Source organism: Andrena cerasifolii, chromosome 15 (genome assembly GCF_050908995.1).
Source record: "Andrena cerasifolii isolate SP2316 chromosome 15, iyAndCera1_principal, whole genome shotgun sequence".
NCBI lineage: Eukaryota > Metazoa > Arthropoda > Insecta > Hymenoptera > Andrenidae > Andrena > Andrena cerasifolii.
The window spans coordinates 9,785,756-9,811,476 of record NC_135132.1 but is presented as its reverse complement, the minus strand read 5'-3'; the positions used below and the strand labels follow the sequence as shown (position 1 = coordinate 9,811,476).

Sequence of the window (25,721 nt, the reverse complement as noted above, 5' to 3'; positions counted from 1 at the left end):
GATGGGAGTTGAATTTGAAGAAATTTGTAGGGGATGGGGATTGAATTTGAAGGTATTTCTTGAGGGTGGAAGCTCAATTTGAAGATTTGGGGATAAATTTTTTTGGAAACGGGTTCGAAGAAGAAACTTCTTGGAAAGGGGAGTTGAATTTGTAGAAGAAATTTCTTGAGGGATGGGGGTTGAAATTGAAGAATTTTTGGGGGGGAAACGGGGGTTGAATTTGAAGAAGAAATTCTTGGGGGATGGGGGTTGAATTTGAAGAAATTTTTTGAGGATGGAAGGTCAATTTAACGAAGAATTTTTTTGAGGGTGGAAGCTCAATTTGAAAATTTGAGGATCAAATTTTTTGGAAAGATCTGGGTTAGGTTTTTTTAGGGGACGAGGGTTGAATTTGAAGAAGAGATGTCTTAGATTGTGGGAGGTTCAGTTGAAACATAAAATATCTATGGAGGAGGGGCACAATTTGAATACCAGATTCGAAAAAGAGCCCTTCTAATGTGGTCAGAGTCCTCGATTCAGTGAAGTCTCTAAGGGAGGTAAAAATTTTAAAACAAGTCAAAAGTAAAGAGTTAACTGATATCTCAATTTTTAAAGCGAGGACTATAAATTTAATGGACGGCCAAGCAGTTGGATAACTGGGTCGAGGGCTATCGCTCACTACCCCCGCCGGTTATTCACAGATTCGTAGTTTATTAATTTGCGACGGCTTACGGAAGATAATTAAAAGTTCGGTGGCTCCTCGGTACAGTTTGTGAAACGACAACGACCAAAGCCTGGAGAATGATTGTCCGATCGCAAATATTTGACTCGGGCAACTTTGAGAAATCCAGGTAGCACTTTGCCATTTTATACTGTACTTTATAAAAGTGAAACTCCCATAAAACTCGGGAGACGATCCTTACATCGCGAATAGTAATAAAATTCGGACTAATTCGATAGAATGCTGTTAAACTTAAAATATTACTACAGAACGAATAAAAGCGCAGGCTTGTGAGAAGAACCGCTTGAAACGTTTATTTAAATACATGTACATACATACATTAAAGAGGCAATTAAATGCTCCACGGTAGGTGGTTTTAAAACGAACACAATCTTAAATATGCCACGAATAATGGAAACAATAGTAACAATGATCTCGAAGGGTCTGAAAATGGCACAGCGTTGTGTAACTGTTCCGTAGCATTTAAATCTACCTCATAGCTACAAAGTGTGCAGTGTGCGAGCTCCTGTGCTTCCTTTCGTTGTTCTCATTTCAACACGTTTGGTCCCGAGAAGCATTCAGACAGAATTTAATCGACCCCGCTTATATCGATACCAATGATCAATTAAAATAAAAAAAAGAAAAAAAAAACGGGATGCTTACGTTAAATTAAAAGTCTATACTTTCGCTTCGACTTAAAGCTACAATCCCATTCAAGGAGATCGATCGTAGGAATTAAAGTTTACACCTCAGCTTCATCGTTTCTGTATGTACAACCTGCTTGACCGCTTAAAAAATTATTACCGCAAGCTTCGCTATGAAATCAGCAGAACACAATTCATTAGTGCCATGAGAAAGTTCGTTGAAGAAATCAGTACGCGTATCTTTGTGCAGCAACAGTAGCCAGATCTTGCGCTAAACACTTGGTTCCACAGTGTCTCATATATGTAAAGGCGGTTTAAGCCGGCGAGTATAATATCAATGAGCATTCATTCTCCGTCGGTGCTTTACATTGTATCCTCTAAATAGTGCGCAGTCCTGCTAATATTACGTTGCATTCACTGGGACTTCAGAACTACGCGGAACACTCCTCCTACGACTGCCCTAGCAAGTTTCCACACAATAATCGCACTAAAAGAATGTAATCGACATTCCACGACAGAATAATTACAAGGGTAACAACGATAACTGGAAATAAAAGAGAAACGTTGCTTTTAGCTAGCGCTACTAAACTATAAAGACGTTTAACATCGAATCGATCCAACATATTCTCTCTTTTTCACAAGCTTGGAAAATAAACGATTCGTAAGAAAGGTTCAGAGCACAGAGCGTCTTCCTTCGTTCTAAAACTTGGAGCTTCGGGATTGGAGGCCTCCAAATCTCATAGTTCGGTTACAGTTACCTGATTACAACGTGATTACGCACACACACATATATATATATATACACACACAGGCTCAAGAATGCCTGATGTTTATTTGCACAATTTCAATTACTTTCCCTAGACAGGCTAGCGTATAGCTAAACTAATTCCTCTAGAATTGCGGCTATGACCAAGAGAACCACGATCGACTAGACTGCGTAGGAGATTTAGGTTCTGGAGAAGATGGTACCGATGCGGTTGGCGTGGTTGGAGTTAGTGGCTTCCCATTGTCTTCGTTTCTCAGCCTCACTTTCTCGTTAGTCTCAGCATGCATCTTCTTTTCGTACTCTCGAACGTCTTCCATTGTCATGTCGTACCACTCGTCGATCCATGCGAACGCTTGCCGATGACCCAGTAATAAAATATCCCTTATACACTGTCGACGGAGAATAAATGTCAGTCGATGATTGCAACGGTAGAATACGAAGAGACGATTGCAAAGGAAGAATAAAATGAGCCGAGGCGAGACGAGGCGCAGTGAGAGCCTGCCTTAACCCCTTAAAATAAAGTCGAATATTTTCCTAAGGATAGTTACTCTATGAATAAAGTCTTCCACTCGAGTCTGCATCCCCCAAACTTCAAACGAAGAATGAACTAATTTGTACGAACACATTATCGGCTGGGTTGTTTCTCTCCATCCCTCTATTAACGGTCCACGACCAGTTCGTTTGGATTGATAGAATTTCGGATCCTAAGCGAAAGTAACGAGTAAAGCTTCATCTTCGCCTGTTCGAAGAAAATATAGAACTCAACGATACCTCTTCCTCTTTGTAGTGCTTGGCAGAAATTTCATCGTACGCGATATCTACAAAATCAACTTCTCGGTGTATCAGCTCGATAGGGGAGAGACCTAAGCACTGTTTCAAACGTGGTATAAATAAGTCTGTACAGTATTCTTAACGTACGAAGTATACATCAGTTTACGTACATTCTCCGAGGACCCATTATTATCCTCGTAACGAGTTCTTATCGATATATTGAACTTGGGAATGAACGAACACTGAAAGGCAGAGTTTTATGTAACAGGAAATTGGAGACAGACCCGAGATATTGATACTTACAGTGTACTCTTTGTTGACCATACATAACATGCAAAAAAAATATGATATTATTAAATAGGAATGAGGTTTCGTAACGTGATATCGATAATGCAATCTGTAACGCTTAAAGGGGTACATGGGTATTAGACAGTTAAAATCAACGGTTGCCTTTGGGCTAGATCGTAGAGCCTGTAATAACTTAAGGGGTTATACATAGTCAGGAGGCCGAAAAGAGGCGAATGTTTGTGAATTTTTTTTTAATTAGAATTACTGCACCAATCTTTCTGAAATTTTGTGGGTTTATTTTTTATATAAAAATCTACTGAACGACGCAGGGATTTTTTTCCATTGTACAGTTTCGATTCCACGAAGCCATTTTTCGTTGATATAATCGAAACTATAAAGTAGATTTTTATATAAAAAATAGGCCCACAACATTTCAGAAAAATTGTTGCAGTAGTTTTTTGTAAATATTTTTGTACAAAAAAAATTCCAAATGTTCTTTAAATGTTGCTCTTTTAAGTGCAAAAAGTTCTGTAAAAATATATGGTTCCGCTTTTTAAAAAAAAATCGTCTCTTTTCAAAAAAATATCGATCCGTTCTCGAGTTACGATCTTCGCCGTCTTGAGAAACACAGCTTTAAAGTTACTTTTTACGCTGTAACTCTCGCAATTTTTCGAATTTTTCAATGAAATCTTTTTTAGAACACTTCTAAGACTTGTGGCTACCATAAACAATCGAAAAAAAATTGATTTCTTCACCCTGAAATACCCATGTACCCTTAAACAAATAGCACGTCGATTGCTTCGCAACTGAACAAATACTTTCCAGCTCTTTTAGTGTGTTACGTTTATCAATGCAATACATATACCTGTGATGGTGAAAGGATAATAATTCCACGCCTTCTCTGTCACATAAAATATTCTTGGAATGACGGATTGAATCCAATATGGTAATTTACTGCAATACAACAAGCAAATAAACATCCGCTTGCATAAGAGCCTGAATGAAAATGATATCATCATTACCACCTAGACAAATGTATTCTTTTCTCCGTGTATTGACCCTTCCCATGGTCAGGATGATCGCATTGAACGTTTTCAACCACCTCGACGCCTTCGTCGTTATCGGATTGTTCGTGGCTATGCCTCGCGATCATGTAAAGCTGTCCTATGCGATACTACAAAGGAATCGTCGATAATCAAAGCTACTTCAACCGAGAATGAAGCGATCGAAGCTCTTACGCTCGAAGTAAATTTAACTGGTAGATCGATGCTATTAGGAGTGGAATAAAAAAGAGAGATTCTAGAAGTTCGCAGAAGCCTACCACATAAATGAAAAGTCACCCAAACATGTAACGAGCCTGTGAAAGGTGAGAAGTGACCTTGACCGGTCAGTCAAATTTGCAACATGGAGCAGCAGAGATTGAAACACAGTAGTAATTAACATAGTCAACGATCTTTCTCCTCGAATACTATTCATGCTTTTGTATTCTGAATGAAAGCGCGTAATATTCATTCGATCCGCTCGTACGAATTACTTGTGCCTTCTGACTGGGCGATAGTAACAGAAATAAGTTACCTCTTCGGTTGTAAGCGGCATGCATATGCGGTATTCCTTTGTTAATACCATGTTTGCGAGAGAACTTTGTCAATACTTTACAATAACATCAAACCGATACCCCCTAGCTCAGCTGTGATTTCTTGCGGACCAATGAATCCTCGGCCCATGAAATTGTCATGTAAATGTTAATCTTGCGAAGCTCAGGGCGATGAAGCAATAAACAATCGAATGGAACGAAGTGAGCCCCTCTTTCCCTAATCGATAATAAAGCCGGGCACCTTATGCGCACCGGCATGTAACTAGAAGTCCCGCCAAAAAAAGCTCCTAGCAAACTGGAATCCTCTGAAGCAGTGTTTACCAATCTTTTTCGAGCCGCGAGCCCGATTTACTTTATAAACAAAATATGCGTTGTTGATATTGATGCATGGTAGCACGACACATTATTAGAATATTTCATTACATTTAAGTTTATATTTGGTTAATAAAGCGAATTTGACAATACGCAAAAAGGCGGGAACTCAATAATCTCCTCTCCCCACCCCCGTAAGGTAAATTTAATAAGGTAAAGAAAACGCATTAAAAATAGGTATTTCAGAATATAATTCTAATTTAATGATATTTAACTATCTTAATATTAAAAAAGACTAAAAATAACCGCGGCAAACCCGTGGAAAATACTTCGCGACCCACTGGTTGGGAACCACTGCTCTAAAACTTGCAACCAGTGGATTACAAATTGTAAACATAACATTAATTCTGCATATCGACAGTGCAAGTATAATATACATTTATACAGCCGATTGATTTGTAAAATTGTGCTGAATAAAAAACTAGGTCATTAAAATGGAATGATCGATGTATTTGTGGATTGGTGAATGTAGATTTTGAAAGTGGGGAGCTAAGGAATTTTGAAATTTGGATAATCTTCTTTCAGCTCCAAAACTGTGGCAAGTGTATTGGCGCAGAGAATATGCAAATACGCGTGTTGCAATCTGATGTAAACATTCCAAAGTGCACTGAATTCGCTGTATAATTACCGTAGCATGCAGTGCTGTAACCTCAGTGTCGCAAGGAAGTAAACGAATACACAATGCGGCCACAGAGATTTACACTTCCATGTAATTTAGAAAGGTAGTCGATTATTCAAATAAAACTAAACCTTCTCACCTGACAAAAACTAATTTGTAAGCTTTGAAATGAATAAATGCAATGCGCATAATAAATTCGATATCCCTTGTTCCAAAGAATCATAATTCCACTTTAGTAAAATACAAAAGCTAAAGGTTCCTTTAAGTACACTTAACAATCGTGTTTCAGTTTCATAAACACAGACAAGAAGGTAGTGATTGTATCAGTATTTGGGAAGACACAGCTACGAGCGAAAGGATGCAAGACAGATATGCTGAGCTCGATCCTTCAAGTGGGTCTCCTGGATGAACCAAAAGTGGACAAGGACTCGTTTGTAAGGGACTCTTCAATATTGTATTGAAAGCACTACAGTGGCTTGTAGTATTCAGGAATAATTCCATTGTTTAAAAGATACAGAAGATCTTTTTTCTTCGCGATAGATACAGGAAGTCTTTTTTGAAATTTTTTATTTACTATCATATTTTTCCAAGAATATTTTCCTTCAGGTTTTGAAGATTGTGCAATATTAAATTGCTGGAAATCTTCATCCGAAATGTTGTATTTATATTGGACAATTAATGGTTTACTTTTTTCAAACCGCATCCACTTGATTCTTAGCCATTTGACTTTTTCTTTATTTTGATTTATTGTAGTGTTCAGCATAATACATTTTGCCATATCATGGAAATCAAGAAAGTTTGCCCTCTGGCATTGACATACAACATTTGTGCACCCAGCATAATAGATTCAGGGACATACAATAAACAAAAATATTATTTTTGACACATTTATAAAAAAGCATAAAGAAACAGTCAAGAACTATTTGTTGTATATAAAAACTCAAATTTGTGGATACTCTATAAAATTATTTTCAGAGCGAGATCGAAGGATACTACGATCCCAAAGACAGAACCATATATCTGCATTTACGAGGCCTGCTAGACACGCACTCGCTTTTAGCCGAATACGACAGATTCGTGGAGAGGCAGGACTGCAAAGATTTCCTTAGCGTATGGGCCCACATGAGGGACAAATACGCCAGAGCGTTGCTCGTCATGTTTCACGTATCGCACGTTATCGTTCTCACTCATCCGACCCATACCTTCGATTACAGTTACGTACATTTGTTCAGAGCGATGGATATAGTCAGGTAAAAGTTCATCTCCTCTCGAGAATGCTTGCCTAGCGTACAGGATCGATAATTTTGTGAATCCGTTGGTTCTCAGACAGAAAGTTTCGCCGCAGCTCTCCGACATTCTGAGCTGCGTTCACAGCTTGCCCAAAGATTGGGTGTCCAACGTCAGACCATGTTCCCCGAGAGTGCTATTCTATTTCGAAACCTGCCCCGCGGTGTTCCAAGACTCTTCTAGCGGAGCTAATATAAAAAAGCTAGAGCATTCCTTGGAAGACCAAATTTACCACGTGCTGAGGAAAAATCGAATAGTAACCAATATTAGGTGCAAATATACTTGAAGCAAGAAGAATTTAAAACCGCTGGCTCGTATTTAATCACGTATGTCGATTTCCAGTTCGAATTCCCTGTTCGCAATTCCGGCGAACCAGGAGTTCGTCTACGTGCACACTGGATCGATAGAATCCAAGGATATTCTCGGTTACATGGCGAGGAAGCTCATACAAAGCTGCAAAGTCAGTTCCGGCGGCAGCACCTCCAGAAGCCTGGCCAGCCAAGACTCTAACTTCCCAGTAGACGACACGGAAAGTGGTAGGTAAACGACGACTAAAACCAATTCGCAGTAGCCACACTGTCCCGTTACGTGTTCGCAGAAACTCGCTCCTTCAGACTGCTTCTGCAGCAGCATATAAACCTAGCGTTCGCTAGAGGTTTCGACGACAATGTTGGGAGGCACTCGGTGCCTGCGTATTTCGAGGTCAGAATACAGAACTGAAAATGCCGACCTGAGGTTTACAAAGAATTCATCTTACATTCCTCTGATTAGATTCCCACGGTTAAAACGTTCTGCGAGGTGGCGAACAGAGTGTACAAGTACTTCGTACATGGAACGGACAAGGAGCTGCTGAGTCTGCACAGCTTGCTGGACACCGACGTCAAGTTCAGCAAGAGCAGGTGCAGCAAAGTGCTCCCGAGGGCTTTGCAAACGTATCAGGAAAGTCTGCCGCAACATTACACAAGGTACAGACTTGTGAAGTAGGTTTCTGTACGAGGAATAATAGTACTGATTCTTCGATCTGACTTTAGGGCATATCACGAGACGAAATTGGCCCACGCGATGGCTGTCTTCGAGATGCATGCGCGTGGCCCTCTTTTCGAGGAGTTCAACGAGAAGTTGCAAGCCGAATGCGAGAAACACTGGCGCGCTGGGAGGCAAATGTGCGAGGTCCTGTCCCTGACGGGCAACCCTTGCACCAATCCCATCCACAGAGGCGGCAGCGAAGGTGCAGGAGGTGGAGAACAAGTGGAGTCTAGGGAGAACGACAGGTCTGTTGATTGAAAGGAAATTTACCATGTCCCTGAATAAAAGCTTCTTTCCCTTCCCAGCGATCTGCCGATCAGAGAACATTGCAGCGGAGTCAGGTACATCTGTGCCTGCAACTGCGGTCGCTGCCAAGGCTCCAGGGAGGACCCCTTCAGCCTACGACAGGCTAACCACGATTACTTCCAAATGCTGGCGAAACAGTGCGGCTGCGCGCAATTGGAGAACATACAGTTCCCAGTTTTCCAACCGAGCACGCATAATTACAGGTGAACTGTGTTAAATACTAGCGATATGCAAGCGCGAAAGCAGCATTGCTTGACTTATACGCTCTCGCTGCAGACCGGCGCAATTATTCTCAGTGGCAGAGCGGAAAGACTCTCTCAGCCACCACGGAACAACTACGCAAGGGAACACTCAAGCGTGCAGCCTGGGGGCCAACACCCTGAATGGTACCTTTAATCTGCCATAACGTTTCCCACGATGTAGAACTCTAAAACCAGTTGCTTGTAGATGATATTCGCACGCCGTATGGAAGTGGCGGTCAGTCGGGGCAAACAAACGAGACGAACGAAGAGGTGCCTAAGCTCAGTAGCAAAACAAGCCTGACCCCCAGTGACGCGCAGAAAGTAGTTATAGAGGTTTCTGATAGCGAAGCAGAGAATGCAAAAGGTAACCGTGTTTTCGTGATACTTCGAGGAACGAGGGTGTTTATCGAGCTGGAATTCTACAGAGAAATCTCTAGTCAGACAACCATCGACCACCGAGTACCTGCCGGGGATGCTGCACACGGAGTCGCCAGCCGGCTTGCTACCACAATTTTCCAGCTGGTCCCTGGTTTGCCTGGGACCTAGCAGCCTGTACTCGCATAATCTGGGACTACAGCACCAGGCTGGCGTTCTACCTACTTCCGCCTTCCTCCTGCCGTGGGACGTGACCGTAAGGTTGTTCGAAGTGGATAGAGTGCATTCGAGGACATTAGAGGTGCATTCGGAATTGCAATGCTGAAAAGCGTTTTCCTTCTAACAGATTGGAGCACCAGAAAGAAAGGGGTTCGCTGTGGCCCACGATAGGTGACCACGGGGCCCACGGTTACTGCCCGAGAGGAAAGAACTTCCAGAACATGAACACCATTCGTGGAAGGAAGTCTAAGGGCGGCAAGGAGTTCGTAGTGAAGATATTTGTTGGAGTGGAGTACGAATGCCCGCGGGGGCACAGGTTCATGGCTTCAGCGCCTGACAAAGTGTTAAAAGCCACTGGGAACGGGATTGTGAAGGACAGCGGAAACAAGGTCACGTCCAGCACTGCTGACATGCCTCTTTACTTTGCTTGCCCTTGCAGGTATGCGAAGAAGACTGTTCGATCGTTATTTAATTCAGTGGTATGGATAGTAATATTTTAATGCGGATAATTTCTAGACAAACGAAGCCACTCATAGCTCAACTGATGAGAATTCATGTGGTCACGCCGAAAGCACCTGTTCATGTTACTTTAAATCCTCGAGTTCAACCAGGACCACCACCCTGCCCCATTTTCGTAACTGGCTGCGACGAACCCATCAAGTTATCGCAAAGTGCCTACTGGGTCTTGCGACTACCGTATCCTTTTAAAATTAAGATATTTTCAAAAGCTTCGTTGATAATTGTACACGGTGTCCCGCGGTGAGTAGTATAAACGTGAAGGAGCGTGTTTTAAATAAAGAAACGAATCGGAAAGGTGGCACAAACTTGTACAAAATTAAATCTTAAACGCTCTTCAAAGGACACTGGTTTGCAATATCGAATTCTAAAATTTGCGAATTTCACGCACCACAGTTTCCCGGAAGCTCCGAACAATTTTCGACTTATTTTTGTTTTATTGTTACGGGACACCCATGCAGTATTCATAACTCGAAACGAAGGATATAAATTTCATGGGGAATGTTGAAATGTTTCCTTAATAGAAACTTAGGTACGTATACATGGATGAAAAGGGACCATATTTGGCGCCAAAAGAAATGGTGCCGGCACCCCATGGCAGGCTATTGGCGGGAATGTACGGAATCAGTGAAGTGGTTCCAGAAAAGAAATAATTCAGTATTGAACTTTTTTACGATGGATAACTTGTAAATTAGATCTTGTAAATATATTATATTAAAGAAAATAAGCATTTCTATTTTCATTTCTAGTCATCGTATATTTCTCGCCACTGCGTATGACTAGGTTTGCGAAACAATTGTAATAACTGAGCGAGCTAAATTCAAACTTCCAATTCTCGATATTTCTAAATTACACGAAATTCGACAATAAAAATATCGCTATTCCCTTTCATTTCTCGGCGCGAAACTGTTTCAATACGATCGGTCTGCAGAGATGGGTGCCGCGATTGGCCCATTTGAAGCAGCAGAGAACAAGGCGCCCGCTCCTGCGCACTCCTAATTGGCTGCCGTTTCGAACGACCTGCGCACCAAATTGAAATCCCTCAAACTCGCAATTTACCCTACACAACTAATTCCCATAACTAAAATGTAACATATCACACTTGAAATTGCATTACGAGAAGTCGCAATAATTTTAGAGATTAATGAAGGCCTGAATTACACGTTGCTCGTAAAATGGAGGGGAACTGAGCGGTTATTTATCCGCCATTGCGCGCAGCGCCAAAACCGTTACGAACCGCTGCACCTGGGAAGAAATAAACTCATGTCATCGTGCTCTCACCTGCGGAGCGGTTATTTTCGTACCGTTACGCAGTAATACTAACGAGATTCTCGATGACATGAATGGAACTCGGAAATTCTCGTCGATTTCCTGAACGACGAAAATAATCCCTCGGTCTTGGCCAGTGAAAGTGACCGTCGAGCGCGCGTTACGGCGAGCTGCGTGCCCGAGCAGAAGGGACCTGTTGTTTCCACGAATCAATTCAGAATAACAGCAGCTTCGCTGTTTCATTGGATTTACTTTCCATAATTCGACACGTTAGACTTATTACTCCGATTGGGGAGGTTACATCCCGTTGTATTTCGATTTAGGTAAATCAGCTCCGTCGATAAGTCAGCGATGAGAATGGAATTTGTGGAATGAGGAACACTGTTTGAACGTGCTTCTGTTGCATTTTCAGGAAGCCCAGTAAAAATGGAGCGTGCAACTTTATTGACGCTACTTGTTGCAACAGTGGTATGTCAAGGGGAAGCTGCCTCCGTGTTTAACTGGATTTGGGGCAAGGGTGCAGACGAGACCACAGTTCTAGTGGCTGACGGGGTGCCGTTGGTCTCCATTCCATACGAGTCCATGACGGAGGATGAGAAGTTCCTGCAAGAGGCTGCGAAGTTCACGGAGATCCAAGTGTCGTCACCATTGGAAACTTGCCAGCACAAAGTCATTATGAGGATCAGAACTTCCTGCTCCGATATGACCGAAGAGGAGCTCGCCAAGCTGAGCGTCAATCTTCTGAACTGCCAGTCCGCCGTGGAGGGCAGGAAGATGTTTCCGTGCACCGAGGAAATGGTAGATTGCTCACAGATTTTTGAAGCACCATTAACCCTTCAGCGTAATATGACGAGCAGGACTCGTCAAAGAAAAACTGTCTGCAACAGTGGTATGACGAGCAGGACTCGTCATAGGAAAACTGTCTGCAATGGCGGTATGACGAGCACTGCTCGTCAAGGCACGTCAAGCAGAGCGAATAGAGCTTGGGATCAAGGTCTATTGAACACTCTTCTCATATACATTCTGTAGGCCTTGGGAAGGGAAGCAAGTCCGATTGGTTAGATTAGGAAGTGTGACAGTACTTCAGGTCTGCTATGCAGTACTGCCTTAACACCAGGAGTTAATGGTTCAACCAATGCAATTCATCCCACAGCTAGGTACTGTTCTGGGCAGAGAGCCTCCGTGCTGAATTTCGTATTTTACTGACTATCGCAACTTCATTTTGTCTGCCTTGAAGCTTCCTTTATTAATGTATTCCATCAGTGGTTCTCTTAAATTTCTCGTAAAAACGCCACAGAATGCAGGGCTGTACATTGAAAGGGAAACTCACACCCATAGCTTCCCTGTGTGTATGGTGGAAGGGTGAGTTCAGACGCGTCCAAACCTGCAACTTCCCCCCACTTAGCACAGACCTCCTCTGAGCTCTCCCCAGCTTTTCAGTTCCATAATAGAAAGTACTCTCTACGTGTGCACACCAGATTACTTCTTTCCATTTTATTGATTGTGTATTAAGTAAATCAGGGGTTGAAAACAGTTATGATATCGGTTTCGGTCGTCGAAACAGTTATAAGAACCGAAGTAATCTCGAACAGATTACATCGGTTCTTGTAGAACCGTAACCGAAATCGATATAGTCAGAAATTTCGGTTCCTTATAACAGTTATTCAGAATATCGGTTCTTCATAACTGTTTCAGTCAGAACCGATATTGAAACAGTTATTTCCGGAACCGTTTCAACCCCTGAAGTAAATAACAAATAGTTTAGCAAACTAAGTGTTCCGGAATAAATGCACCGAGGGGCTGTAACTTATAATATCAATGCGTCTTCGTTTGATACATTCATATGTAACATTTGTGTGGTTCTTCCAGTCCCTGAAACAATGTACAACGGACATGGATGCAGATATGTGGAACGCGTATCACTTAATGAGTAACAGAGCAAGAGCGGTCTGCTACGCAGCTCGCAGCACGCAGTTTCGAGCTCTCACGGAGTTGACTGTTAATAAATTGATGCAAACCGCTCACACGCAGATCAAAACGCTGGGTTCCTTGAAGGTAACTGCACGAGAGATACGCGATTATTCTTTGTACTATTCATTTGTCTTTGATTTAGGATAGCCAAGATCGTCTGGAAGAACAAACGGTGCAGGCGCTGTCTTCCTTGACCGAAGGGAACCAGGCGCTGCTGGAACAGCAGCGGCACTTGAAGGACGCACAGGCAACGGCGTATAATCTTGTGACGACAAACTTGAGGGATCTGAGCAACGAGAGAGCATTGATCCGGACGGGTCACACTCAGCTCGCAGCGATGGCGGAAGATATTAGAACGAAATTAGGTATGGAAAGGAGGATCGTGGGAAGAGAATTGTAGTTATTTTGAGTAATCGTGTCTGTTTGCAGAGGAAGCGAGTCAGAATTTAGAGCAGCAAGCTATCGAGCGTGGGGAGAACCAGCAGGAAATACTCCAGGATCTGATGAATATTCAAGAGCAAGCAGAATTGATTTGGGATAAGATAGAGTCCAGCACTAATCGGATCTTCACCCAACACGAAGAAGCTCTGGTCCAGTACGAGTTAACTTTGCAGAAGTTAGCGCAGATCAATGAAACCATTCAGTTCATTTGGAACATAACTAACACCATGCGCTCAGAAATGGACCAGAAACTCAACTGGCTAACCGATTACATTGGCGACACTGGTAATCGCATAAAATGTTACTAATCTTCCGCGATCAAAAGATAATTTCACTGCTAATGGTTTCTAAACTTTCAGGAGAACAAATGCACAAAATGTATCGCACAGGGCTACATATCGTCTATCTACTATGCGCCATGATAGTAGCAGCATTTCTGCAAGCGCCGCTGTTAACGAGGATTACCATACTGGGAATCGTGCCACTGAATTTGGCATCGTACTTGAAGCATGGCATGGAGGCCTGCTTAGATTTCACTTCGCTGACTGCGCTGATCTTCCTGATCACAGCAAGTAGGTATCACTATCATTTAAAGGAAGATTTCTTTTCCATTTTCAAAGTGGTGTAACCCCTTGAAGGGGGTGACCACTGTAGTGGTCTGAAAAGTAAGTAAAATTTGTAAAGAACATTCTTGAAACGTGCGTCTTTCGGAGAATGTGAAACGGAAAACCCCCCTTAACCACCACTACTATATCTGATTCCGCAGTGCATTTCCTGATGGTCGGAATCCAGCGACTATTTGGGCCAAAACCAACGATCGTACGCCCAGAACCAGTGCAGCTTATCAATCAAAACGGCTATACAAATGGCACCGCACAGAACTACTCTCACGCGAAACATCGAGCACCTCAAGCTCCTTCGATATCTCTATACGCGAAGCTAAGGAGAAGCACGTGGCAACTCTACAACATCTTTCGCTACCAAACGAACCGTTGCATTCGTAAGTCTGCAGACTCGTAAAGGTGCGATTTCATGGTGACGCTTAACCAACGAACGAGCGAGTCAGAGCAAGTCAGAGTGCACGAGCGTCGAGCGTCAGCATGAAATTGCACCCTAACAGTGACCGAGCCTCCGCCCATTTTAAAACGAACATTCTTGCAGAGAAATGCGGTTCGCTGGTGCAGTCAGCAACCTCGTGGAGCAGGCAGGGGCTGACGCAGCGCGAGGAGCTGTCCTGCTCGTACATGCCCTCGAGGAAGACTCGGGAGGACCTCGTCCCCAACTTCGAGTCTCACAGTCTGTTGTCCGACGACGCGACAGACTTCGAGAACTCGAACGCAGAGAACGACGCAAACCACTTCGACGAGCTTCGTAACCTGGTGGACGCGAACGAGCTGAGAAGACGGCTGAGGAGGATAGAGGGTTCTGTCAGCAGCAGCACTCACAGTTATCAGCAATCACCCTCTAGAAGGTAGGAGGTACGTTGCGAAGAAACTGAACAACGCTGCGTTCACGGAAAATTAAACGTTCCTTCTCTCTTAGTGTTACTCCATCCTACGGGTCATCCAGAGTCCTCTGCAGTGCTCTGACAAAAAGCGGAAGAAGGTGTCGTTTGAGAGCGACAAACGACCAATGCTATTGCTCTAGACACTCTGATAGATTGTCCGTAATGGGAGACTGAAGTTTTTAATGGTAGCGTTAGATATGTAGGTAGTAAGCTAAGGGAAGGTCAATTATTTGTTATTGATAACAGGAGATTTTTTTAAAAGCTACTTGTAAGAGCGCGCCGATTTTTGTGCGAGCGAATGTTATCGAGTTTTGTAAATATCCCTTGTATTTTTAATATTCATGATGTGCCTTTGAAAAGTCATTTGAACTAGTAATAACTCTCCATCCAATGGAAACGGAGCCTTGAAGCGTTTCCAGCAGACAGGGTGAAGATTGTACATAATTGGATTGTATTTTATCATTAATCAGCGCTGTGTGTGTTCGCGTCTATTTTCTCTTCAACTGCCCTTATCAGCACTGAAATGTAGATCGCAATTTATTTTTATAACTCCTCGCATTGTATGGATCAATAAAAGTACCGGAATAATTCACTGCTTTATTCAATGCACCTTCTAAAAAACGTTCATAAAAATTACTAAATCAAAACAGCTTGCAAGGTGTAAACGAGTCTAATCGCAAACTGCCATGTTGTATTGGGTGCAGATCGCATTGACCGTCAGCTCGAAAAACGTTGGACTCTTATCAAAACCGATCCCGGTCACTAGATTGTGCAGATTGCAGTAATTTGTGCTGTAGTCGAATATCCTGAACCATTCCTTCGACACAGACTCGCCCTTCAATGATAAAAAGAGAGAATCTTTCGCGATCCTGGATCCAATTATAATCGAAGCATACCGTTGCCACGCAAGTTCTGTTCACATCCTCGAAAGCTATTTTAATCGCCTCCACGGTTCTCACGCTTGGAGTAAGGTGTACAGCTCTGATGACCCTACTCTCATCCTGCTTCGGTTCTTGGAGCTTCGAATTAAATTGAAGTCTCAGAGGGAGATAAGGGGCACGTTAGTCTAGCAAGAGAAGAAGTGATTTCTTTTACCGTGTAAAGGCATCTGCCTCCCCTTGGGCCACAATTAACGCAGGGTGACCACCTGAGAATCTGGGACCTAAACTGCTGCATGGTGGACGTGCAGGGCTCGTTGATGTTCCTAATGCAAGAAGAAGCAGGACCTTTATACCTGAATCTAAAATTCAGAAACTGTTCCGAAGGAGGGGAGAACTCTGAATTAAGACACCCGGCGACCACTTTGAAGAAGGAAATTGATGTTCGAGGTGGACGTTTGGATATTAATCTGAGGGAGGCTCGCAGAGTAATAAAGTGGAGACAGTGTAACAGAACGATTGAAAAACTCTTTGATATGACTTCCCCGGACATGAGAATTTATTGTCATCTTCTGCTAGAGGCGCGGTTCAAAGGGGAGCACCGAAATAACACTGTATCGGCCCGGTGGACCGCGAGGCGTTCTCATGGGCTTGAAAAGTGTGGCTCGTATATTTTTCAAGCGGTGTCGTCCAGCCATAGGAAAATATACGGACCTCACTCGGGGCAATATTGAGTTTCCCTGCGCGCAGGATTGTTTGCAGAAGCGGCTAGACGTTATCTTAGAACACATTTTTCTCAGGCTTTTACAGGGCCAGAGAAAACAATCATGGCAACCCATTAAAACACCAAAAACTTTTGTCAGAATCAGGGGACACCTTGCAGAAAATCACAGGGGACTTTCGCTGGCAAATAAAGAAGCATCTCAATGAAGAATATTGCTTGGCAGTAGCTAGCAGGCTGTGATAAACATTATAGTAGCTTAAGGGATACCATTTTACAATGCAGGAAGCATGCAACGGATAGGGGAACAGCACGCTGATTAAAACAGTACAGAGAAGCACCATCAGAGCCCCATAGATGCAGTAAATGGCGCATCGCCACGTTGGATACTTGACGCAGCCACTTTTGATGATTATTGCTGCCACATCTTCATCCCCTAATCTTATTTGGTTGGAATCTTGGACTGCTTAAAGGAATATTGTCTCTTAATCGTACAGTTTATCACACAGAATCTTTCTTCGGGGCACACAAACTACGTTAAAGTGTTTTAGACCATTAACGATGAAAGTCTTTATACACCGAATACCCTCAATGATGGTCAAAGGAAAGTGCAAAATGTAAATACTAAGAAACACACCAAAATTTGAGACGAAGAAGCCTCGTTCCACACAAAGCAAGGGAATTCCTAAGAATAGACTAGCAACGCTTCTTTCAACGAATAGTTTAGGATTAAGAAGGCATCGGCTTATAAAAATTCAGCGTATAAGTTACTTGAACGTATCTTGGCAGCGCCTTAAAGAATGCCAAAGTAATTGAGCAGTAAATCTGAGGAAATAGAATGAAAAGGAACCATTCTGCAGTTTCGAAGTGGGATCATCCAGAATGCTCATGATGCTCTGGCTGTCTACTTGAGTGTAAGGTGGAGGTGGACGCCTCGACATTGACCTGAGCTCCATGTATTCCCTGTACGGCGAAGCTGCCACCTTTTTACCGTTCCCTTTCGACCTGACCATCACCAATTAATACATCCTTCGTGCGAGAAACTAAGCGGCCCCTGACGTCCCCTGAAGTCTGCCACAGAAATGAGAACAGACGACTGTCGTCTCTTCTCCCAACCAAAAGACACACTACCCATGAATAATCCCTCCCCACCAAAGCACAGCTCAATGTAGCCCAAGCGATATACAACTGGACTGATCAATGAGTACTGAATAAATGCAAAAATATTCAGTGGACTTGTATATTTAGCTAAAATGAAATTTTTAACTTTTTAAATCTTCAATCTGAAATGATTCTGAAAGAGGATTTTGCAAGTGCTTGATCTTTCCCCTTAGGTGTGGAGGGTTTCTTTGCGTTGAAAGGGAGGTGGTGGAGTTATAGATGCCTCAGAGAGACCTCGACTTCCCACGAGCGTAGATTGAATGATTTTTTCCTGGCTTTTTTTTGTACCTCGTACGCTTACATGGTGTCCCTAATGAATGCTATCTACGAAGATACGACCCATAAATGTACTCCTCCCTGCCGCTACTTCCTTTTCTTCTTCGCGGCTCGATTTTGTTCCTCGACGCTCCAGCAACCTTGTCACAGATTTATCTGTCTCGTGATTCACGTTTTCTAACATTGAAGTCATTGTTTAGCAGGGGGGCAGGCTTAGGGGGAGAGGAAGAGATGACTGATTCACTAGATGGACCATAAAATCCTTGTTTTTTTATGCTTCACTCGGTGTTCTGAGATTCTACAAGTGGAACTGAAGGTTCTGCAAGTATAATTACGTCGAATTTACATTGAAGAGAGGAAGTGGAAGATATCTTCAATTACCATTATCTTCCTTGATATTCTGGCTAATTCTTTGAAAGTTGCTTCACGAGTTTCATTTTGGAGATAAAAGATAAGCTTCTTCAATATTTTTAAAACCTTCTCCAACAATTTCTTCATCACAAATTCCTCACCACCAGCTTCAAAGTTTTCTTCTTTCTAAAGATTCTCAATGTTTCTTCTTTACTGCTCCCCAAGTTCCACTGAAGCAAATTATTTTTCTGCTTCTTCCTAAACATTTATTCTTCTCTCAGAATTTCTGAACTATTCCAAATCTGTTATACTCGAGCCAAGGTTTACCGTCAAAAGCCTCGAGTTTCTCAATGTGGGAGGTACGAGAAGCGTCTGACTCACTAGTCGCGGTCCGCAATTGCTTCTTTTCTTCATTGTCAGGGGACAGCAAGGTGTGACAGCGTCGCGACGACGGTGGATCATCCGTCTGGGCCGTCAAGCCTTCTTCAGTTTCGTTTTCGTTCGCGTCTCGAGCATCAGTAGCCGACTATTTTCGACTAATTTACTAATTCGAGTCGGAACTTCCAGTATGGGTATCCCTGCAGCTATTCGATTCGAAGAAATACATTTGTGCGCGCGTCAGTTGACATCAAAGGAAGAAATGCCGCGTCGACGGGCGTCTCGCTGTTTCTTCTTTTTAGTTGGGAAAGGATTCTGAAGGAGGTGGTCCACGAGCTTTGGAAAATTGAGGAGGCTGTTTGATTTGATTCAATTGAATCGACGAAGAGACGAAGTAGCTTTAAGTATCGTTTAATATTTAATATTTCTTCAGTTAGATAGTCTAGTGCTCTTCGTGAAATATATGGTCCTTCAGATATTCGAAGTAGCGATCCTGATTTTGAAGGTGGAAAAGAAGAAATGAAGAAATGGAACAAAAGTCAGATTCTTCTCAGCTTTTGGGTAACTTCCATTGCAGTTTGGGAGAAAGGTTTGAAGATAACAAATTCACCGAAGAATAAATGCAGGAGCAACGAAATGAGTTTTCTTCGCTAAAAAGAATCGCTTTCTTCTTTCATTTTCCGGTCCCAGCATTTTTATCGAGAGTAATTCGCGTTTACAGCGCGGAGGAGCGAGAAGACAGATTGTAGGCGATCTGAAACGAGCCGTGGCCTGACTTATGGGCGATTGTTCGAGAGGGCCAGAAGAAAAGATAGCGACTTCCGCGAATATGGGTCAGTAGAGAGGAATGAATGCAGACAGTGTTTTCCTGTTTACCGATCCGACCAGCCACTACCACTGCTGGCTTCTTACGAGTGTACGTGCGCAAATTGAACGTCCTTGGCAAGTAGAACTCTGCGAAATGGTCGTCGAGCAAGTTCATCCGTTTTTCTTCCTTCCCAAAAACCGATTCAGCCACTTATCACATTCGTAATGAGGCAAAACTTGACGATCTTCTAAACGGAAAGAGAATTTTGTGAGGTAATAGTAAATAACAGTTGACAAGTTTCAAAAAGCTTGGAAGCTCCTATAAAATCAGTTAAGAAGAGGAGAAGATAAGGGCGAGGGGAGGCGAGAGAAGGGGGGTGGAATCGTGTGAACCGGATCTTAGGCTGGTGGCAGCTGTCGAGGGGACACGTCGTCGGCTTCTCTCTTCTCTGCCACGAAGAGCACGCGTAAAAAGAGGCCCAGAAGACAAGAGAAACGCGAGGACGGACGAGCGAGGACCGAAGAAATCACTCGACGATCATTCTCCATTAGAAGTCCGTCGGGAAATACGCGTCGACCCTTTGAAAATATCAAAACTGAAAAGAAGAAAACGAATTTATTCATTCGTTGCTGTACTTTTTAGTATCCCGAAGTAACAGACCCTTAGTTCGCGAAGAAAAGAGTGCAGTGGACTCTTCCGAAGCTTGACAGTGACCAAGATTCTGTATAGGCGACGAGAAATCGCTTTTGGAAAGGATTCTTCGCGAGATCCTCGAGCACAGGCAGGCAGATCTTTCCCTGGTTTTCTTCTGTGTTTGTTAAAGAAGAGTTATGCAAGCTTCGCGTTTCGCTGGCTTGAAGGCGCGCTTCCGGCTCGAGGAACGGAATTCCGACGGGTTTCCCCTTTGAAGTGGCCGATAAAACGAAATCGCGAGGCGGAAGGTAGGAAAGGGAGGACTCTCGAACAGGGTCTCCCAGGAAATTTATAATTCGAACCGCTTGTCGGCGACTAATTTCCTGTTCGGTGGGCGGGCCTTCGTGGTCCAAGATCAACGGGGAAAAGAAGAGATTGGAGGAGGAGAAGGAGGGGAGAAAACAGGGCAGAGTAGAATAGGAGAGGAGAGAGTAGAAGAAATCTGGGGAGGAAAGGGTAAAAGGGTAGTCAGAGAGAAATGGAAGTAAGGCGAAGAGAGCAAAGAAGAAAAATAGGTCACAGAAGAACTGAACATAAAATCAGATCACAATAGAAAGCAGAATGGAAGAGAAGAAGAAATGAAGAGAAGATGAGATGAAGAGAAGAAGAAATGAATAGAAGAAGAGAAGAAGAAATGAAGAGAAGATGAGATGAAGAGAAGAAGAAATGAATAGAAGAAGAGAAGAAGAAATGAATGGAAGAAGAGAAGAAGAAATGAAGAGAAGAAAAAGAAGAAATGAAGAGAAGAAGAAATGAAGAGAAGAAGCTATTAGTTTTCAATAACAAATTCCCCAATTGCTCTCGACTTTCTCACCATTCGGACTGCTCGTGGAATAGCGTCGGCAGTGTTTCGTCGGCCGAGGAAACAGCTGCTCGACGAAAGTAACGCCTTCGACGGGACGATAATGTAACGGGTCCACTTCTCTATTAAAAACTGAGGCCCGATTTTGTCACCTCTCCCACTAACTCGAGACGTTCAACTGCCAACATCTGCGCAGTGAAAGGATTTCGAACCTTCCCCGACGCGTGAAACATCTCTGAAAGCTTCCATCTTCGACAGATCTGTAGGCGAAGACGCTTTAAACATTATTCTTCAATTACAGATTTGTGAGGATCACTGGGAGAGACTCGTAACATCCTTTCCCGGGGGAAGAAATATTATCGCTGCTTTCTGACTGGGATTTGTTGCTGGAATTGATTCCTCATTCCCATAACAGATTCTTCACTTGAACTCCTATTCTTCACTTTCAAGTTCTCCAAATTTGAAATTCCAGCAATTTCTTCGTCGAGTATTTCTCGAGTGTTCTTCGAGTACGAGACGACAAAAATATAATAAGCTCGCCGTTTTCATTGTCGATGGGAGGGGACCAGGAGGATAATAATCGCCTTCCGTTCGTCGTAAATCTTTCCTTATGAACGATAGGGTTCTCCCCCGCACGAAAATAGTTTTTTCCTGGCCCTCGTAAAATATTTATATGCGCAAATAGTAGTGGAGTGCTCAAAAATAGGAATCGACCGCAGCTCGAAAAGAAGAACACGTCGATAAGGGGCTAGGGGGAGGGGGAGGGTCTTCTTTCTCTTCTTCCTTTTCCACCCGGAAATAACCCTTTGATCGGGCCACGAAACTTTATTCTGCCAGCAGAACCGCCGAATCAAACGGCGAATGAAGAGACCCGCAGGAAGCCAGCTTTCATCTCCTTCAAGAAGTCATTTCTTCATTCACTGCTTTTATCAAATTTTAAGGAGATCGACTGTAGGGGTTGGCGCGAGAAAGAGTTAGAGTCGGCGAAGAACACGATTTATGAACTCTGATAAATGCTCCTTGGAAGAAATAGCATTTCTTCTTTTTGGGAAATTGTGATGTGGTGTTTTTTTAAACTGCCGAGGTGTGGTGTTGAAGAAACTGAGGAAGCGGGGGGTTGCAGGTTGGAATGAAGAGATTTAAGTGAAGAAATCGAGATGAAGAAAGATAGGAAAATGAAGAAATTACTATGAAGTGTTTGAAGATATTGGCTGGGAAGGATGCTCGAAGTGTCAAATGGAATGAATTCCTGGTAAAAAGGAAGTGTTCCACAGCGAAATGAAGAAAACGGAGAGAGGTAATTAAGACGCGAAATGGGGGAGGCCCGGGTAAAAGTGAAAGTAGTATCATACATCAGGTCGAATGTGGAAAGCAATAACTCTTTTTAATGGCAGAAAATGAATCAGGGAACGGTTAAAAATATCGAAAAAATGCCAGCGTGTTACAGGGTGCAGCAAATAAACGTCGCCACGAATTAAGAACTGCTATAAGGCATTCAGTGGCTCTATAATAGCGATTTACGTGCTGCTTCTTTAGACGGTTCATTTTTCAAGCGATACAACAGGGTCTCTCAAATTAAATATTCAATTCTTAATGACATAACAATTGCAAATTTTTGTTAAACATAATTTTTTATATTGTTGGCACTTCATGGCGTAGGAAATTAAATTCTTTTTGGGTTTGTACTGATTTCGAGGACTGAGGAAGTAGAAACTTGATTTGAAGAAGAAGAAGAAAATGGTATTTTTATTCTTAATAAAGAAGAATTTTTTTATCTTCGTGATTTTTTGTGAAACAAATTCCATTTTCTTCTTTTTCTTCAAATCAAGTTTCAGAGAATAGAATTAAAAAACAACGCCTCCCCTTTTCTTCTCTCCACAGAGCACAACTTCCACCATCCCTTCCCTCGATCCAGAAAAGAAGAAATCCAGTTCCATCAAAAAGTTGATTCGTCAAATACAATAAATTCTTCCTCTGTCCCTCACAATTAAAAGCCCCCACAACTCTCCGTCTCCCCACCCTGGAAGGTCCCAAAAACCACCCCCTTCGCGAAAATCAATTTCCACCGATCAAATTCCACTTCTTCGAAACTTGAGAGACACTGCGCCCACGAGGGAACACCTCTCCTCGTCAATGTTCCGAGGTTCCTGGAAGGAATCGCGCAATTTATTCCCCTTCCCACCCCAGCCGCCCCTGAACGTGGAAGAAAAGAGTATGGACGCCACTAATTACCCCACGGGGGGACGAAGATTTATTGGAATTTTTCAGCCGCGCCACTGAAACGTCGCAAGGAATAATTAAAATAGATCGGAACGTGGAAACAGTAAATTCTAAACCCCTCCTTCCAGCTCCCCCACCCCCGGCGGAATTCACTTGGACCGAATACCGCGAAACTATAACCAACGGATACCTAAAACCTCCCTCTGGCACTAGCCAAGGAAAACTCGTTCGTTTTCGTGGCGAGCAAAAAGACACCGGCGTCGAATTATTCCCGGTGAAGCTTATAGCGCCGTGTAAACACATTTTCGAAGGGGGTGGGGTGATGGAAGCTGCGGAGAGTTTATTTCAGACGATGGCCCCTGGACGGAGGAATGGCGGATTTGGGGAGGTTTCGATGAGATCGATTGGAGAAAATGTGGAGCCTTTTGGTTTCTGGGAAAACCGGAGAAAGTTCTGGATTCGAAAAGAAGAGATGAATTGGGAAGAGTCGTGCGCGGCTTGAGAAGCTGGATAATTTACGACGAGTGTCAGGGGTGGGTGTCAGACGCCACGAGGGGTGTTCCTAGGGGCCACCCTAACCGGAAGCACGGTGTGAAACCGAGGGAGCCTGCGCCCCCTGCCCGAGGGACCCCCTCGCGAAGGCGCCGCCCCCTCGGCGACCGCGTGTCGTCGGTGTCATGAAAGAACCACCATCGAGATGGTAGAGAGAAAAAAGAAGAAGGGCAACCCTCTTCCGTGGCATCCACTGTCCCCTCGAACGAAAAGGGTGGGTTATCTCGGTGATTGGGGCCCGCTGGTGCGTATCGATCTGGAGGGAATTGAAATGAACGGGGCTGAGAAGATATTCTTGGGTTTGGGGGTTCTTGCCCCCTTTTTCACTTAATTTTTGGGGTCTGATATTTGGTGGCCATAGATTTGGTTCATATTTCTAAATAACTTAATTCCCACGCCTTTTCCCTATTTCTCTGCTTCTATACGCTTTTCGTAAAACTACACGAATAAATAAATAAATAAGTGAATAATAATTCAGTTCAATTATTTCTTCTACTCTTCAGCATCAGAAAAGCTTTCTTCTTTACCGCAAGAGTCGTCGATTCTTCGCGATCTAATTGCTCGCGTTTCGTGAGAAAGGGCGGCGAAGCTCGCTTGAAAAATGAACGAAACGGAAACCAGAGTGCCTGCAGTCTTCTTCAATGAACCTTCCGAGAACAAGCCAACCCCTGCTCCTTTGTCCTGACGTAGTAAGGATCCTCCGAGAAACGAACCAGAAAGAATTCTGCCCGAATGAATGACCCTCGAGGCCTTGGAGTACACTTCGACCATTCAATCCATCACAAGCTTCGATTTCCACTTTCCTCTTAAAAATGGAACCACTCGCGAAGGAAACTTCTCCGCTCTTTTTAACATACTTCACAAGATTACCGCGATGAAAATTACAAAATAAAGCGATGCTATAATTGCTCAAAATTAATCAAAATTGCCCCGCTTCGTTACTTCCTACGAAAGAAGAATGTACTTAAAAATGGCAGCGTTCATTTTCTTCACTTGAATCAACTAGGATCAAGTTGGCCATCAAATGTAACTCCAGAAGAAAAGAAGAAAGGAAAAAGAAGAAAAGAAGAAAGGAAAAAGAAGAAAAGAAGAAAAGAAGAAAAGAAGAAATGGTCTAAGAAGTCTTTTGTGCTCGCCAAACTCGAAATTCAAGCTTCCAAATGTAAAATCATATTTCTTCACCCCCGACCAACCCCCCCGCCCGAAGAAAAGCACAGAGTTCGATGACTCACATCGAAGGGATTAAGTCGAAGACGGTTTCGCCGCGATATCGACTGGCGACCGGCACGAAAATGACGAAAATAACGCTCCATCCGTCTGTTTCACAGAGAAAACAGGTCGAGAGCCTATCTCTTCATTAACACATACTTCATAAGCGGCCGTTAATGAATCACACGTTCGTAGATCAGCCTCCAACGACTTTCTGTGTTTTTCCAAGCAGCTGATTTATACGCCGAGGCCCGTGTTGCCGCCATTTTTAGTGTCCAAATAAAAAGGGAGCCCCTTCCAACCCTTTTCAACCGCCTATGGGGTGGCTGGCCCCATTTCTTCCCACCCCAGCGAACGCTTTTAGGACTCCTAGCTGTTAGTCTCTCTTTCCCCTTCTTCGATGGCTTCGGTGCCTTTGATGGAATTGATTTTTTTTAATCGCGGATAGTGAGTCTGTCGGCGATGCTGATTTATCGGGGGCTTCTGAAAGGTTTCTTCTTTTTTGGCGTGGGAAGGTTGGTGGGAGTTTGGTGGATAAGTGCGGGTTAGCGTTTCAGATTTATATTCATTTATGAAGAAGAGAAGTGACTTCGATGCTCAGTGAAGAGATGAAGAAATCTGTGATAGTATCTCAGCCTTGTGAGTTTATAAATGAAAAGAAGAAGGTATTAGGAAGCTACTGGGTGAACTTTTCAACGTGGAAGAAGAAAATTTAACCGCGAACTGGTCGCAACAGGAAAATAAATCCAATCCAGAAAA

General features: G+C 43.2%; 4 protein-coding genes across 8 annotated transcripts; 2 read left to right on the top strand and 2 right to left on the bottom strand.

Annotated features, from left to right (window-relative positions):
• Nucleotides 1–988: 988 nt before the first annotated feature.
• On the bottom strand, nt 989–4,991 carry Rdgbbeta (cytoplasmic phosphatidylinositol transfer protein 1). Its single transcript, XM_076827565.1, has 8 exons — nt 4,745–4,991; nt 4,195–4,343; nt 4,035–4,123; nt 3,185–3,192; nt 3,052–3,123; nt 2,882–2,980; nt 2,659–2,814; nt 989–2,499 (listed from the first exon to the last, which is right to left on the bottom strand). Exons 1-8 carry the CDS (start codon nt 4,793–4,795, stop codon nt 2,248–2,250), a joined length of 876 nt encoding a protein of 291 aa, XP_076683680.1. The 5' UTR covers nt 4,796–4,991; the 3' UTR covers nt 989–2,247.
• Nucleotides 4,992–5,456: 465 nt separating this feature from the next.
• On the top strand, nt 5,457–10,452 carry LOC143377298 (nonsense-mediated mRNA decay factor SMG8). Of its 4 annotated transcripts, none has more exons than XM_076828410.1 (16): nt 5,457–5,560; nt 5,661–5,857; nt 6,044–6,188; nt 6,730–7,004; nt 7,081–7,311; nt 7,384–7,577; nt 7,640–7,743; nt 7,813–8,006; nt 8,073–8,312; nt 8,373–8,576; nt 8,650–8,759; nt 8,821–8,979; nt 9,041–9,251; nt 9,337–9,648; nt 9,726–9,905; nt 10,258–10,452. In XM_076828410.1, the coding sequence occupies exons 2-16, from the start codon at nt 5,817–5,819 to the stop codon at nt 10,376–10,378; spliced, it is 2,721 nt and encodes a 906-aa protein (XP_076684525.1). In that variant the 5' UTR covers nt 5,457–5,560; nt 5,661–5,816; the 3' UTR covers nt 10,379–10,452. The 4 variants fall into 4 exon arrangements, with proteins under 4 accessions (XP_076684525.1, XP_076684527.1, XP_076684528.1 ...); XM_076828412.1 differs by having other exon boundaries at nt 5,479–5,495; XM_076828413.1 differs by lacking the exon at nt 5,457–5,560 and having other exon boundaries at nt 5,609–5,857; nt 9,053–9,251.
• A 497-nt stretch (nt 10,453–10,949) lies between these two features.
• Nucleotides 10,950–15,501, top strand: LOC143376833 (protein brambleberry). Of its 2 annotated transcripts, none has more exons than XM_076827566.1 (9): nt 10,950–11,317; nt 11,407–11,792; nt 12,864–13,049; nt 13,108–13,330; nt 13,395–13,691; nt 13,766–13,978; nt 14,173–14,406; nt 14,568–14,877; nt 14,949–15,501. In XM_076827566.1, exons 2-9 carry the CDS (start codon nt 11,421–11,423, stop codon nt 15,085–15,087), a joined length of 1,974 nt encoding a protein of 657 aa, XP_076683681.1. In that variant the 5' UTR covers nt 10,950–11,317; nt 11,407–11,420; the 3' UTR covers nt 15,088–15,501. The 2 variants fall into 2 exon arrangements, with proteins under 2 accessions (XP_076683681.1, XP_076683682.1); XM_076827567.1 differs by having other exon boundaries at nt 14,568–14,884; nt 14,949–15,086.
• A 45-nt stretch (nt 15,502–15,546) lies between these two features.
• LOC143377094 (uncharacterized) lies at nt 15,547–17,554 on the bottom strand. Its single transcript, XM_076828015.1, has 5 exons — nt 17,363–17,554; nt 16,783–16,978; nt 16,009–16,117; nt 15,810–15,932; nt 15,547–15,748 (listed from the first exon to the last, which is right to left on the bottom strand). Exons 1-5 carry the CDS (start codon nt 17,523–17,525, stop codon nt 15,584–15,586), a joined length of 756 nt encoding a protein of 251 aa, XP_076684130.1. The 5' UTR covers nt 17,526–17,554; the 3' UTR covers nt 15,547–15,583.
• Nucleotides 17,555–25,721: the final 8,167 nt, after the last annotated feature.

Bases quoted from the DNA above. Each gene is read 5' to 3' on its own strand.
- Rdgbbeta (XM_076827565.1), bottom strand. From the start codon at position 4,795: ATGGTATTAACAAAGGAATACCGCATATGCATGCCGCTTACAACCGAA. The intron at 4,344-4,744 runs GTAACTTATTTC...ATTCCTTTGTAG, and splicing joins TGCCGCTTACAACCGAAGAG to TATCGCATAGGACAGCTTTA. The intron at 4,124-4,194 runs GTGGTAATGATG...GTTGTATTGCAG, and splicing joins AAAAGAATACATTTGTCTAG to TAAATTACCATATTGGATTC.
- LOC143377298 (XM_076828410.1), top strand. From the start codon at position 5,817: ATGCGGCCACAGAGATTTACACTTCCATGTAATTTAGAAAG. The intron at 6,189-6,729 runs GTAAGGGACTCT...AATTATTTTCAG, and splicing joins AAGTGGACAAGGACTCGTTT to AGCGAGATCGAAGGATACTA. The intron at 8,980-9,040 runs GTAACCGTGTTT...GGAATTCTACAG, and splicing joins CGAAGCAGAGAATGCAAAAG to AGAAATCTCTAGTCAGACAA.
- LOC143376833 (XM_076827566.1), top strand. From the start codon at position 11,421: ATGGAGCGTGCAACTTTATTGACGCTACTTGTTGCAACAGTGGTATGT. The intron at 13,050-13,107 runs GTAACTGCACGA...TCTTTGATTTAG, and splicing joins AAACGCTGGGTTCCTTGAAG to GATAGCCAAGATCGTCTGGA. The intron at 14,878-14,948 runs GTAGGAGGTACG...CTTCTCTCTTAG, and splicing joins CAGCAATCACCCTCTAGAAG to TGTTACTCCATCCTACGGGT.
- LOC143377094 (XM_076828015.1), bottom strand. From the start codon at position 17,525: ATGGTCAGGTCGAAAGGGAACGGTAAAAAGGTGGCAGCTTCGCCGTAC. The intron at 16,118-16,782 runs GTATCCCTTAAG...TTCTTGCATTAG, and splicing joins GCTTCCTGCATTGTAAAATG to GAACATCAACGAGCCCTGCA. The intron at 15,933-16,008 runs GTAAAAGAAATC...TTTAATTCGAAG, and splicing joins GAGGCAGATGCCTTTACACG to CTCCAAGAACCGAAGCAGGA.